General features: G+C 40.9%; 1 protein-coding gene across 4 annotated transcripts in view; it reads left to right on the top strand.

Annotated features, from left to right (window-relative positions):
* Window positions 1-15,354, top strand: part of cntn5 (contactin 5) — a 1,359,131-nt gene that overhangs the window by 1,067,108 nt on the left and 276,669 nt on the right. For all 4 annotated transcript variants that reach the window (XM_039744349.1, XM_039744347.1, XM_039744348.1 and 1 more), the window contains exon 12: window positions 8,470-8,599. In XM_039744349.1, the coding sequence (XP_039600283.1) occupies window positions 8,470-8,599 (130 nt within the window). The remainder of the gene's footprint in view (window positions 1-8,469; window positions 8,600-15,354) is intronic.

The following is a 15,354-nucleotide window of genomic DNA, read 5'->3' as shown; positions in this document are numbered from 1 at the left end:
ATATGTAATACATGCTCTGATTGGATAGCTTTTAAGCCAACCGCCAATAGCATCCCTTGTATGAAATCAACTGGGCAATCAAACTGAGGAAGCATTAAAAGACCCATTGTCCGAAGAAAGCGGCGAACCAGCGAAAAATCCATGATATATATTTAGATATGCTTACATTTAAAATCCGCGATAGAGTGAAACCGCGAAAGTCAAAGCGCGATATAGCAAGGGATTACTGTAATACCTTCCACAATGTAGGGTGAATTTATCAGAATCCTGTTTACAGATGGGCGAAGTGGTGGCTTTGAGACTAGGGATCTACACTGGCAATCAGAAGGTTGATGGTTCAAATCCCGTAAATGCCAGAAGGGACTCTGCTCTGTGGGGCCTTGAGCAAGGGCTGCAATTGCTTTGTCCTGGGTATGACATTAATCTGTATCCAGCCCGCATGTAGGCCCTCCAACCTGCAGGGAAAAACTTGGGGGTTGGTGGCATAATTGGCACTCCAGCCACCATAAAAAACCTCACACTGGTTCCACTCCATCTGAACTAGTGTGGTGCTGAGGTGTCACCCATTTCAAGGCTGCATTCAGGTCATAATCTGGGATCCTGATTAGTGGGTGCAGCAATGCGCTGTATCAGCACATGCTTCTAACCTCTCCTCTGTTTACAGAAGAGTTCTGCAACAGAATTATAAAGACTGCACATCAAGGTTCAAAATTCTCATCAACATCAGAAATATACAGTGGTGTGAAAAACTATTTGCCCCCTTCCTGATTTCTTATTCTTTTGCATGTTTGTCACACAAAATGTTTCTGATCATCAAACACATTTAACCATTAGTCAAATATAACACAAGTAAACACAAAATGCAGTTTTTAAATGATGTTTTTTATTATTTAGGGAGAAAAAAAAAATCCAGACCTACATGGCCCTGTGTGAAAAAGTAATTGCCCCCTTGTTAACAAATAACCTAACTGTGGTGTATCACACCTGAGTTCAATTTCCGTAGCCACCCCCAGGCCTGATTACTGCCACACCTGTTTCAATCAAGAAATCACTTAAATAGGAGCTGCCTGACACACAGAAGTAGACCAAAAGCACCTCAAAAGCTAGACATCATGCCAAGATCCAAAGAAATTCAGGAACAAATGAGAACAGAAGTCATTGAGATCTATCAGTCTGATAAAGGTTATAAAGCCATTTCTAAAGCTTTGGGACTCCAGCGAACCACAGTGAGAGCCATTATCCACAAATGGCAAAAACATGGAACAGTGGTGAACATTCCCAGGAGTGGCTGGCCGACCAAAATTACCCCAAGAGCGCAGAGACGACTCATCCGAGAGGTCACAAAAGACCCCAAGACAACGTCTAAAGAACTGCAGGCCTCACTTGCCTCAATTAAGGTCAGTGTTCATGAATCCACCATAAGAAAGAGACTGGGCAAAAATGGCCTGCATGGCAGATTTCCAAGACGCAAACCACTGTTAAGCAAAAAGAACATTAGGGCTCGTCTCAATTTTGCTAAGAAACATCTCAATGATTGCCAAGACTTTTGGGCTTGTGGACTGATGAGACAAAAGTTGAACTTTTTGGAAGGCAAATGTCTCGTTACATCTGGCGTAAAAGGAACACAGCATTTCAGAAAAAGAACATCACACCAACAGTAAAATATGGTGGTGGTAGTGTGATGGTCTGTGGTTGTTTTGCTGCTTCAGGACCTGGAAGGCTTGCTGTGATAGATGGAACCATGAATTCTACTGTCTACCAAAAAATCCTGAAGGAGAATGTCCGGCCATCTGTTTGTCAACTCAAGCTGAAGCGATCTTGGGTGCTGCAACAGTACAATGACCCAAAACACACCAGCAAATCCACCTCTGAATGGCTGAAGAAAAACACAATGAAGACTTTGGAGTGGCCTAGTCAAAGTCCTGACCTGAATCCAATTGAGATGCTATGGCATGACCTTAAAAAAGCAGTTCATGCTAGAAAACCCTCAAATAAAGCTGAATTACAACAATTTTGCAAAGATGAGTGGGCCAAAATTCCTCCAGAGCGCTGTAAAAGACTCATTGCAAGTTATCGCAAACGCTTGATTGCAGTTATCGCTGCTAAGGGTGGACCAACCAGTTATTAGGTTCAGGGGGCAATTACTTTTTCACACAGGGCCATGTAGGTTTGGATTTTTTTCTCCCTAAATAATAAAAACCATCATTTAAAAACTGCATTTTGTGTTTACTTGTGTTATATTTGACTAATGGTTAAATGTGTTTGATGATCAGAAACATTTTGTGTGACAAACATGCAAAAGAATAAGAAATCAGGAAGGGGGCAAATAGTTTTTCACACCACTGTAAGGTCAGTTTAGTATTAGTTTAATTGGATAGAGATGAACCAGTAGAGTTTTGGAACAAAGTGTTCTAAAGAGATGAGAAGATAAAAAACCCAGACTCAGCATTTGAAAGGACCATGACCCAAAACACATTGCCGGTGTAAACCAGGAATTCTTTAGGAGAAACATGTAGATAGTTGTCAAGTAAATTTTCTGATTTAAATGCAGCCAAGATGCTGTTCAGCAGACTGAATTCAGAAGCCCCTTAAGACAACATCAGAAAATGGTTTTAGCAAAGGCTTGGCAAAGAATCTGAAAAGATCAAACAAGTGTATGATCATGGGCTGCAGGCTTGAAGCCGTTTTTGTGTGCAAGTGATTTACAAATAAGTTTTATATTACTTTCAGTTAATCCATTACTATTACTTATTCTCCCTAGAAATGGAAGGAAGGGATTAAAAAATGTACTAGTCAAAAATGTATAAAAGGTTACAGTCAGTACTTTTCTCTCATATTCATTTCATAACAAACACATGCTACTAGAATGTCAAGCAAAAATCATCATTTTGACTTATCCATCCAAGTAGTAATGGACAATTCAAAATATTCACTTACGTCATCTCTTTATCCTAGTTAAGCTTGCAGTGACAGTAAACTCAGTTTTGTAGAGTAGACCAGAGCTTGTTCCAGAGCATTCACTACACCCAAGAGATTGTGAAGCTCGGCCCGGACACATACAGACGGACACATTTATATCACCCACAACACCTTTATTTACTACTATTTACAATGCACAACCCCCAAGTCCCAAAGTCCAGGCCTCACAGTTCAATGCCATCCTTTCCTTTAGGCCGCCTCCTTGCTTCCTCCCAGATGTCGTCTTTCTTCCACCTGACTCAAGTCATCACACGAAGGGAGGTGGCCACTTTTATAAGCACCCAGATGTGCTCCAGGTGTGTTCTGGCAAAATCCAACCGACACATCCCAGTGTGGCAGAAGTGCCGGCTGCATCTCCAGAAGCACTCCGAGTGTCCCTGCTCGTCTCCCCCCCAGCACTTCCGGGTGTGGCGGTAGTGCTGAGGTCCAGGGCTCCAAAAGCATAGGGGCGCCCCCTGGCGGTGACCACAGGCCCCACAGGGTTGAGCTTCAAAGCTATGTACCCATGAACCCCAAAGGTACCAGGGCGGTCACCCCCACATGGTCTGGGGAAGGCACAAGCACTCCTCCGGTCCTCCTGGGTGTCCCGGCCAGGTCGCCACCCCAGCCATCTCCGACACTGTCCCTCCACCAGCAAAGACCCGTTGGGTGGAGCTGCACGTCCCGCGAGGGCAGATCCCCAACGTAGCGGGTCCTACTGCGTGTCCGGGGTCCGTTCCTGCAACATACAGAAAAACAGGGGCAGAGCCGCTGCCTGGACACCACCACCGGGTGTCCTTTTATGCCACGCACAGGCAGCACTCCCCCCTCCAACCGGCACCCCGTGACTTGCCTCTTCAGCACCCCCTCCGTGGGTTCCATGCCCCTCTTGTTGGAGCCGCCCGCACCCCCGTAGCCTCAGCCGACTTTGGGGCTCCCCTGTGCCTCCGCAGAGGTCAATCATCCACTGGACATAAGCAGCCTGCCTCACGTCCTCCCTTGTCAGAGGAACCGGCATTCCTCCCTCGGTTCTTCGCTTTCCTCTGGGTCGCCGTGATGGTTTGGGTGTGCGCATGGCAAACGCACAGATCCTGTCCCGTCTGTATCCCTACAGAGCGACACGAGCCGGCCGTGGGCTCGGGGCATAGGGCGCTAGGACCCAGGGCACTCATCAGCTCCCTTCCTGCCAGCCCTCTCTGTCGCTCTCCCCTCACCGCACACACTGTTGGAGATCCCCCTACTTGGTTCCGTTCACTCATTTACTGGGCCTTTTCGGTGGGATCTCCCTTATGCTGTACAGGGTCGGTTTACTCACCGTCCCCGCCGTACCTCTCTGGCCAAAGAATCCACTATTGCGCCATTCTGTCCACTCTCGCAGCAGCTCCACTGATGGAACCGCCTTCCTCTCCAGCTTCAGCAACTCTGCCTGGAGGGCACGTAGCACCTGTGGAAACGGCACTGTGGACTGAAGGGACTGCTCCAGCTCATGCAGCGCTACTGACAAGCACAGAAAGCCAGTCGGCGATTGACTCACCTGGCTGTTAGTCATGTCCGCTGACTTCTTCCTGTGGGGCCTCTGCTCCGGCCCAATCGGGTCCTTCCCCGGCACAAGATGGACATACCTTGGTCCCGCCTCCATCCAATCATCGGCGGGTACTCAAGACACACCATCCAATCCCGTGCCTGTCTTGGGGAGGGACTTCCGGTCCTTGGCCATCTTGGCTGTCCTTCCTCTTTTGCGGTGATGAGCCGGCTTTCTGGGTTGCAGTATCTCCGCGTCTGGAAAGCCCCGCAGAGCAGCGCATGTCTGCCACTGAGGCAGCCCTTTTCTGCAAAACACAAAATAAGCTCATCACCCCAGGGCATGCTGCCGGCAATCAGGGAACTTACCTTCCGGGTCCCATCTGCCCGAGGCAGCTGCCTCGGCATGGCCTTCTTCGACAACGCACCATTCCGGGCGCCTTCAGCGGCAGCACGTTCATTAGAGCCTGCTGCACTCCGCTAAGGCCCATTGATGTGTCCCAGCAATCTTCCACCGACACGCCCCAGTGCCGGCGTGTCCCTGCTCCTCTTCCTCCCAGCACTTCCGGGTGTGGCGGAAGTGCTGAGGTCCAGGGCTCCAAAGGCATAGGGACGCCCCCTGGCGGTGACCACGGGCCCCTACAGGATTGAGCTTCAAAGCTCTGTACCCATGGCCCCCAAAGGTACCAGGGCAGTCGCCCCCACATGGCCTGGGGAAGGCGTAAATCCTCCTCCAGTCCTCCTGGGCATCCCGGCCAGGTCGCCACCCCAGCCATCTCTGACAGGATATAAGTGCCAGTGTGGATTCATTGAGCCATACTTATTACACTTCCAGGAGAGGCTGCCAGAGAGTGTCATCACTACATAACCAAAATACGTAATCTGGGTTCCTTCTGTGTTTTGAGTCTCCTAACTTGCCTTCCAGCAGCAATTGGCAACAGACCTGTCCTCTTAACCCAAAGCCAACTAGTGGATCTCTCTGCAGATTCAGTAGTCAAACAGATGGCTTTCCTTTTCACCTCCTTTTTGGTGCCCAGCAGCATTAGGGCTTTGCACTGTGAGTGGCCTGCAACTCACCAAACATTCCATCTCTGTGGAGTCACGTGTTTGCCAGCCTTGCCTCCAACATTATTCCACAAGCTTCCTTCAGATACTTTTCCTATACCACTGTACACTCCAACTGGAACGTTAGTTTTTTGGCCTCTGAAAAAAATCATGTTTGGTCAGAAAACTGTAAGTGCAATATTTTCTGTGAATCTCAGCTGCTTGCATAAGTCTAGCTTCCAGTCTGGAGCTGTGGCTAAAAAGCCTATTTTTGCTGTAAACTTTGGGTGGGCCTTTGCAATACAGTTATAATATTGCACAACCTGAGCCACTTTATAAAGCGCGTATTTACATATGATGATGATATCATTTTTAAGATGAAATGCAGCAAAATATGTTTATTATATTATACAGATATAACTTTAACCTCATTTAAATAATCAATATTGTTAATAATTAAACATGTGAGCTGGCGCTCCGTTCACGGATTGTTCCTGCCTCGTGCTGTATTCTTGCTGGGGCTGGTGCGACACTGGAAGGATAGATGGATAGAATAATTAAGAATGTACTATGAAAATATTTCAATGTTCCTTAAAAGTTTTGAAGAATCAGAGTTCTAAGCTTACAGATGGCTTAACGTCTATTACAGAGCTGATTGTGTGGCGATTGGGTATTTGAAGAAAGAAAAGTAAGGACAGGAATTGTGGGTTAGTACGTTAGTACTCACATCTACAGTTATTCCAATTTCAAATAAAAACTAACAGCTTCAGATCCCTAGGGAAGTAGTATGTATCGTGATCGTGAGTGAGAGAATAAAAGTGAAAAAAAAGGTAACTTTTACAAGTACAGTACTATAAATGTACACAGTCTGTTACAGACGCCAACCAAATGTATGTGTGTACTGTATAATATTAACAATAAGAGCAGCTCACTACTGAAAATAGTAAATACAGTCAGGATCAAACCGGGGACTCCTGATTATATGTCGGCCAATCTTACTGCTACGCCACGGAAGCTGTTGTATCGTCCTTGAACCTTTTGTGAAAGTGTTTATTTGATCTTTGGACTTCAGGCTTCATACATTCTATAGTTTATGCCGACATTTTATAACATTTATTACTAAAATATGAAACAGTTTCTGTTTTAACAATGTGTTTATACAGATTACTGTAGAAACGGAACACACATGAAATGCATGTGTTTCAAATAGCAATCTATTATTTCCACTCTAAAACTCCAGCAGTTCACTCCCAGATAATCAAACAAGGCATGAGCTGGGAGAACTTAGTGAACGTTCTGCGACAGTGGTGGATGGAATAGCAGGCTGCTTGCTGTTGTCTTAATCAGCACATTTACAGGACAAAAGACAAAAGACGCTGACGGCTGTGGTGGGCTGATGCCCTGCCTAGGGTTTGTTTCCTGCCTTGCACCCTGTGTTGGCTATTGGCTCCATCAGACCCCCATGACCCTGTAGTTAGGATTTAGCGGGTTGGCTAATGGATGGATGGAAGACGTTGACGGAGAGGTACAAAAGGATTTAAGGTGGGCCGGATTTATGAATTTTCTTGTAGGCTCTGGTAATTCTAGTGTTAAGAAGCACGTACTGATTCACACACATAGAGCACATAGAAGCTCAAATACAAAGCAAAACATTTAACATGCTACTTTAGTTACAATGGGATTTGAGAAACTAGTAAATGAAATGATTTAAAGATGAACTTTATGATGTTCTACTTTAATGACAAAACAATCTACAAGATTAAAGTAGAAATTTCAAAATTAAAGGTGACATTTCATGCTTTTTTCCCCACTGTGTGCCTGTTTTTGTTCCTCTGTACCCTAATAAGATTTCATATGACACTCAGACGGTGGGCTACGACTCGCCTATTCATACCGACTTTGATATCTGACAACTTCTTTTTTATTTCGCACTGTGCAACTTTGTGAACTTGAGCTTTCAAGTTTCTACAACACTCTATGTCACTCGATCAACTTCCTTTTGTTGTTTATACCACTGTTTAAACCAACAAATAGTACGTTTTTCCTTTCCTCCACTTTCCTCCACTTGGTATTCACTGAAATTTTTCTATTTCCCCCCGTGCTTTTGCCATTGCCTTTTCAAAGAACGCTGAGCTTAAGGGCTATTTATATTGATTTGCATATTCAAAGAGGCATAATTCTGGGAGGAGTTGGGGTGGGGCAGCAGGCACGTGCATGTGCGTTACTTTTCACGCTGACCGGGATTTATGTAACGGAAAAACGTAGAAGTTGGCATTCGCACAGATTTATGCATCTGGATTTTTTGTGCGTAAACACATTTCCGCTTTTGTCCATACTCCATGTTATAGTGTGAATTCTACGCATGGCGTTATGCATGAGGCCCCTGATATCTTTCTTTGCTGCAGCCCTTGCCCATCTGGGTCTTTGAGTATAGGCCTAGGCCTCTCCTCCCTGTTGCAACCATACCCACCAATACCTTCTATCTCAGATACAAATTTGCTTCATCTCTTTGCCTGCCCACCATCTCCGGCCTCTTCATAACACCAGCTATTGTCAACTTGTGGTCTTGTGAGTCTCTGTACTTGGATGCTTCTCTTGTGTGTGCCACCTAGTATTCTTCTTGAAAACCTCAGAATGGGAGCTGCAGAGCATAATTTCTCTCATATAGGGCCTTGCTGCTGAGGTTGTAAGTTGATAATTGGTGGAAGGCTCGGTGGTAATGCCAACACAGGATAAGGAAAACGAGGTCCATCACGTAGTGAGTCATTGACAGAAAAACAGATTAATTTTATATATTTGAATAAACCTGCAACTAAAATTTGAATATAATGCATTTATACTGAAACAGGAGTAGATGTTAATGTTGAAAAAAACTGCACTTTTAATAAGCATTTTGCAACATTAAAAATGTAATTTTATAGCATAATTTTTTTTCTTTTGTTACAGGATAGAATTGAAATAGTTAATGGTGAAGTCTTGATCCAGAATGTCCGTCAGACTGATGCTGGGATGTACCAGTGTAAAGCAGAAAATAAATATGGAGTGATCTATTCCAACGCAGAACTAAAAATTTTAGGTAACTAATTTTAATCATATGTATTTTTTGCTCCTTCCAAGTGTCCTTACATACTGTGTTGCCTTATATAAGTTTAGCAATATGTTTTATTTACAAAAAAACAACATGTACTAAAATGGATATTATACTGCATATTATAGCCATCTAAAAATTATGGGTTTAATTTAACTACAGCCTCTAAAAATGCATCATTTAAAATCTGAATTTTAGATTTTATTGTAAGCTTCCAGCATAATTATTTTAATAAAAATGTAAATGTAGGTTCTATAACTCAAAATACAAATGCTTACCTTGTAGTTTTATTGAAAATATAAAACTAGAAAATTCTACCTATTTATTACTGTAATTATAGTGTAATTACTTTATATGATTTACTAATGAATATTTTAGTACAGTAGCTACAGTGTGGATTATTTGACACTGCTATCTTTCAATTGATAAATATTTTAAGTACATGAGAAAATGTGATGTCAACATTGTGCAAAAAATGGCCAATTGTTGGTTTATTAACACTAGAATTACCAGAGCCTACGAAAAAACTAGTAGATCTGGCCCACTTTAACTCTTTGAGGGCTGAATATTTTTTCTAAAAAAACATAGTTTCTGAAAAGCAATGGTTTCACAGAGAAATCAACATTAAGCATCTGTTGCTGCATGCTGTGGCTGCCAGTTTGCCAAGAATGTGCGACCGGCTTGCTGCCGGGTTGTCTTTGCGTGGACGAGGCAGCAGCAGCAGCAGGGATCACGGTCGCAGTGCATTGCAATCTGGTTTCTACTGCTTACCATTGTCTTCCTGGCTAACAGTGCCGTAGGCATGTCAACTACATGAACCTGTTTAGCACCGCGATTAGCCGGAGACCAATCAGCTAAAGCTGGAACCTCACATTCATTTTCGATCACTTGTATCAAAATTGGAGTCCAGCAAGTCATCGTCCAGTTCAGAGGTAATAGGCAAAACTTTGTCCACGCAGTATTTTGCTTTACGCATTCGCTTTGACCTCTCGCCATTATGTCAGTGCCATTTTTGCCGTTGTTTGCGCCGTGCTACTCACACGAGTGCAGGAAGTCTCGGTCAAACCAATGAAGCTAACTTTCCTTCTAGCAACGTGAGTCCAACTAAAAGATAACGGTTGGTTTATGTCACAATTTACATGTTGATTACCATCGTCAGCTCCTCCTTTTGACAGAAGTTGACATCAGCCCTGAAAGAGTTAAATCCCTTCGCACCTCTCCATCAGCATCTTTTGTCCTATAAAGGTGCTGATAAAGACAAGCAGCGAACAGCCTACTATTCCATCCCCCCACCGCTGCAGAACGTGCACAAAGGTCTCCCAGCTCATGCCTTTATTATTTGGGAGAGGTGCAATGGGATTTAAGGTGGGCCGGATCTACGTGTTTTTTCGCAGGCTCTGGTAATTCTAGTGTTAATTATATATTTACATTTTATTTTTTTTTACTATTTTTCCATGCTATTTTGTGTTTCATGGGTTCTGCCATAATGTATGATGACTTTGCACAGGTGCCACTATTTTGTATTTTTTTTTTTTCCCATATGTACCACTATTTTGATGACATGGATTTACAGGATGCTGTGTATTTCTAAGTTGGGTTTATTATTCATAGAAGTGAAAGCCTGTGCTTTGCAACCAAAAGGTCAAAAGATTCCACAAGCAAAGCAGTATTCTGTAAAATGTAGGCTGCATGCACACAGAGAATAATAAAGATTAGGACAGGTACATGAAAAAATCTGGGAAAAACATAATTTATTTAAACAAGTTTGTAATTCAAAAAACAGAATCCAAAATACAAGCAGAAAGTCATACCCAGAAAATACATAAGATGGAACATTTTCTAAATCCAAAAAGGGCAATTTCAAAAGCTGTAGTCAAACAATAGACAAAAGATCAAAAACAGGAGTCAAGACAGGACAGGAACATAAATGCTAAGCAAACTTGAAAATATAAGAACTCAATAACCATTTACAAGTGTAACTCCCGAATGTTACTGTTGGTTTTATGTTTTATTTTTGTTGGCTTTCTTGAAGTACAGTACTTGGTGTGGTACAGCACTATAAGGGTCTATATAAAATTCAAAACTGTGTACAAAGGCTCTGTAGGTGTGTGTGGTCATACAGCACCTGCAGGGTGTTTAATGGGGAGATTGGTCTAATCACTCTTGCATATGAGTGTATGGATGGTTCCAGTTTGCTCATTGACTGTCAACAGGTCATAAATTAGAATGCTGGTGTACCTTTTTTAGTGTAAAAAGGAGCCTGAGCCAATTAGAAGAGAGAGAGAGAAAGAGAAACCAAAGATCAGATAAAGACAGAATCGGGAGTGTGAGCCAGCATGGAGGTGAGTTGGCAGGCAGTCAGTAACCCTATTAATGAGCGAGGAATGGCACTTCAGGGGTGCATTGTCCCCAGCTGAACAATCTGGAGGAGTGGTGGGGATAACTAGAACTCCTAGGGATCTTGTAAAAACAGAGGAGGGTGTATTGGAAGATTGGGGTAAAGCTCCAAGCATCCCTTTGAATTCCTAAAGATAGTGGTTGGGACAAGTGCTGGAGAGTGAAACTGCAAGTGTCAGTGTCTCAGCCCATCTGCAAGACCTATGGTCTTAGCTGAGAAGACAGACAGAGAAAGACATGCTGGTTTTGTAGAAAAGGAAACCTGATGTCTCCATGGATTTATTCTTGGATATCAGTGATAGAGAGAACTTATTTATTGCTTGTTTTAATCTTCATAAATGCAATGATTTTATCAAGAATTATTATTGAATGAGACTGCGCTGCACTTTGTTTTTAACTCTTTCAGGGCGAATATCCACTTTTGTCAAAAGGAGGAGTAATCAACTGTAAATGGTAACAAAACACACCATTATGCTTTAGTTGGAATCTCTTTGCTAGAAGGAAAGTCAGCAAAATTGGTTTGACCAAGTAGCGAGGAGCAAACAATGGCAAAAATGGCATCAACATCTGGAGAGAGATCAAAGTGAATGAATAAAGCAAAATATTTCATGGGCGACATTTTGCATATCATTGCTGAATTGGATCTCACAAATTCAAGTGATCAAAAACGAATGTAATGTACCAGCAACAGCTGATCAGTCTCCAGATGATCGATCCCTAGCTGATCGTGGTGCTGAACAGGTTTGTGTAGCTGAAGCACCTACTGCAATATTCACCTGGGAAAACCACCACTTACAATGACAAGAGTTACAAACCAGATTGTGATGCATAACGAACCCGACTGCCATTGCTGCCCCGCCCTTCACCACGTGATGACAGCCTGTAAGCCAGTCTGCCACGAATTCCTGATAAACTGGCAGCTACAGCATGCAGCAACACATGTTTTATGTTTATTTGTGTGAGAAACAATTGCTTTGTGTACTTTTCAGAAGACAGTACTTTTTTGGAAAAAATACGTAGTACCCAAAGAGTTAGCACTTTATGTGATAAAGTAAAAAGTACTACGTGCACTGTTTGCACCAGCCTATTGTTGTCATGTGTCCTCATTCTCCCTAGTCTATCTCAGTCTATGAGTATTGATATCCTGGGTTCAAGTAGGAGTATGTCAGCAGTGTGCAAACCAGGCATCACACTTGGGTGGACCTTTTTTGACTTATTTTAGGTTTTGGAACATGTACTGTAGATTCCAATTCTGATAACATTTTTCCTAATTGGAATTTATTTATTTTGGTTGAATTATCTTTCCATCTTTTCCAATGCCATTTTGTGAAGTGATTACTGTCTTATTGCTAGGTAAACAACCTGGAAATAAGTGGCTGTGACATCATGGGTCATGGGTATAAAGGTTACAATGGACACTTTTTATTCATTCGAGTTAATGGTGTGAAAACTACAAGAATAGGCATGTTGTAGGTTTGATTGTGTTTTTGGCAAACAAACCCTTGCAAACAGAATAATGGTTACAATTTAGAATAGAGAATGGCCTGTAACAAAGACAATGAAGCAATTGCATTTGAGAAATCATTATCATAGACTTAGCCATTATCTTATGTGCACAGCCCCCAGTCATGTGACTGCTGGATAGTAAACTTTGCTGTGAAGTAGAACCAGGTAGATGAGATCTGTCGTAAAAGGCAAATAAAAAAATGGAGTAAAGGATAGATACTTTAAAATAACATATAAAGTATAATCTGATCCTGGTTACAAATAGTTCAACTAATGTTTAGAAGGAATGTTACAACCTAAGACCATATGAGGTTTTACAAATCAGAGAAGACCATAGAGTGTATCTGTCTAGTATTGTAGGTTAGCTAATAGCTAAGCTATCATAATATCTCATATATTTTAAAAGGTGTGAAATGACTCTGTAGTTTGATTCTGATGATAAAAGTACTTCAAAGTTTCAGTCGTAAAAGTACATCTGCATAATTTCCAGCTGTTCCCTCAAGAATTTTATTCATTATTTTATTGAAAGAATTCTGATGAGGTAATAAAAAAAAAAAAAAATCCCTATCCAGTCTTCTGTGCTCAAGACTAATGGGGTTTTGAATTTCCACAACAGTACTTTTACATTTTTCTTATTTGTACAACTTAGAAACTTTGTCAAAATTACCCTGTGCAACTTCCAGTCTGTCCAGCAGTATTTATGCTAGAATATATTTTAGGTAGTAATAAGGAGAATATCCGTTGTATTTCTAGGCTTTATCAACTAATTTTGTGGTATGTCCAGGTGATTTTAGTTAAAAATAGGAAAGTGAACTCTCAATTAAAATCTAAAACAAGGATTGGAATTTAATAATAAACATATACTCATCAGCAATCTGAAACATTTTGTGTAATTCAACTAAAAATTAGAAATTACACATATCTTTTAAGATTTGTATTATTCAAGGTATTTTAGGGCCTGAACACTGTCAACAATGTAATCAAATGCTGACCTTGCTAAGTCATATGTTTTGGGATTATGCTACACTAAGATCATCTGTTTTTTTTGTCAGATTGTGCTGGATTCATAGTTATTGCTTATACTCTAATGGTATTGCCTGGAGTAACACTACATAAGATATGATTATAGACAATAAATTAATTGTGATGTTTTATACTACATTGATTGCATGTCAACTTATCTGGCTCACCCTTTATAACTCAATGGAAAAGCAAAGTCCTATATTATCTAAATGTAGGAAATAATTTGCAAGGAGTGGTGTAAAGCTTTTTCAGAATTTGGCAACAATTCATTGATGTTGTTTTATAATAAACCCATCTTGCCTCTACATCTGCTTTGTTTTTCTTATAATGGGTCTTTTGTTCACCTGTCCATCCAAATTGGTTAGGGGCTGGGGAATTAAGTGTTGTCTATGATTTAATGCTTTTTAATTTCTTTTAAATTTTGTAGTGATTGCATTTTTGATTGGATTGGATAGTGTTTTACATATTGTAATGTGGTCATTAAGCACAATAAAATCATAAACAAATAAGATGATTAACTCCCAGTCGTAGCCAGATATGCTCTTTCATCTAGGGATGGACTTTGTACAGCTTCAGGAGTTCCTACGTAGCATAGTAGCCAGAACCACAAGCAGTGATCTCTCTCACTAGCACAGCATTCAACAATATTCAACATTTTTTATAATGTACCTTATTTGCCTATTGATTATGCACACTGTGCCAAGACAAGTAGAATGTTGTTTGTGCCTACATGTAGTAATTTGCAATCTTTGCCCAGTTCAGAATATCGTACAGATTGTTTTTAATTATTTTTGCTTCCTCCTCAATATTTTCTATCCATCCAGGTTAATGTCCCCTGCAAATTTCACTAGTTTACTATTATATTACAATGCATGTAATTAATTTAATTTAGGAAAAGTACCTGCTGAAGCACTGGACACATGGAGCATTCTTCTCTTTTCTGTGTTTTGTGCATGGTATATTAACTAAGTTAATATGCAGTTTTAATGAAATAATTCTAATACCAAAGCCTTCTATTTCCAAAATTAATCTTTTGTGCAGTACTCTATCAAAGACTGTTTGAAAGTCTAAGTTATGATGCTTTTGTTGACTATGCCACTTGCCTGTTCAAAAAAGGCCAACAGCTTGTTTCAGCAGGATCTTTGTTTCATGATCCCATGCTGGATGCGATTTAGCATATTATTGTCATATACAGTAAGTAGTCCTTTAATGTGTTTGTAAATACTGTTTCCATAATTTTGCATGAAATAGAAGTAAATATTGGTCTTTAATTACTAGATCCAATTTTGTCCAGTATTGTGGATAGAAATACATTTGTAAATTTCTAATTATCCGATGATTCTATCTGAATTATTACTGGAATAGGTTCAGTAAAAAATAAAAACAATGCCTTTTGTTATTTGATGTTTTGTTTTTGTTGCCATCAATACTAGTAAAATCTTTTTATTTACAGTATGTATTGTTTCTTTAAGTGTCAGTGATCATTTTTTTTTCAGTTTCTCTGTTAACCTTTCAGGTGCTTTTTCATCTCTTACTATAGTTTTCAGTACTGCTTTAGGTCACATTTTTTATTTTCTTGCAGACTGATCATTTTACTCTTCAGTAATACTGACTTTATTATTCATTTCATTTGTTTTTATGACATTATAATTATTTTCCAGTTTACTTCAGTTGAATGTCCTTGGTTACACAATTGTGTTCACCAAAGTACAATCAAGATTTTTCCTAGGCTCCACAAAAACTGCTTCTTGCACATTATCTGTCTTTCTATTGTGCCTTTGTGTGTTTTCAAAGATGTTAGTTTGTAGTGTTTTATA

This window comes from Polypterus senegalus, chromosome 2 (assembly GCF_016835505.1).
Source record: "Polypterus senegalus isolate Bchr_013 chromosome 2, ASM1683550v1, whole genome shotgun sequence".
NCBI classification, from domain to species: Eukaryota; Metazoa; Chordata; class Cladistia; order Polypteriformes; family Polypteridae; genus Polypterus; species Polypterus senegalus.
This window is presented reverse-complemented; position numbering and strand designations above follow the sequence as displayed.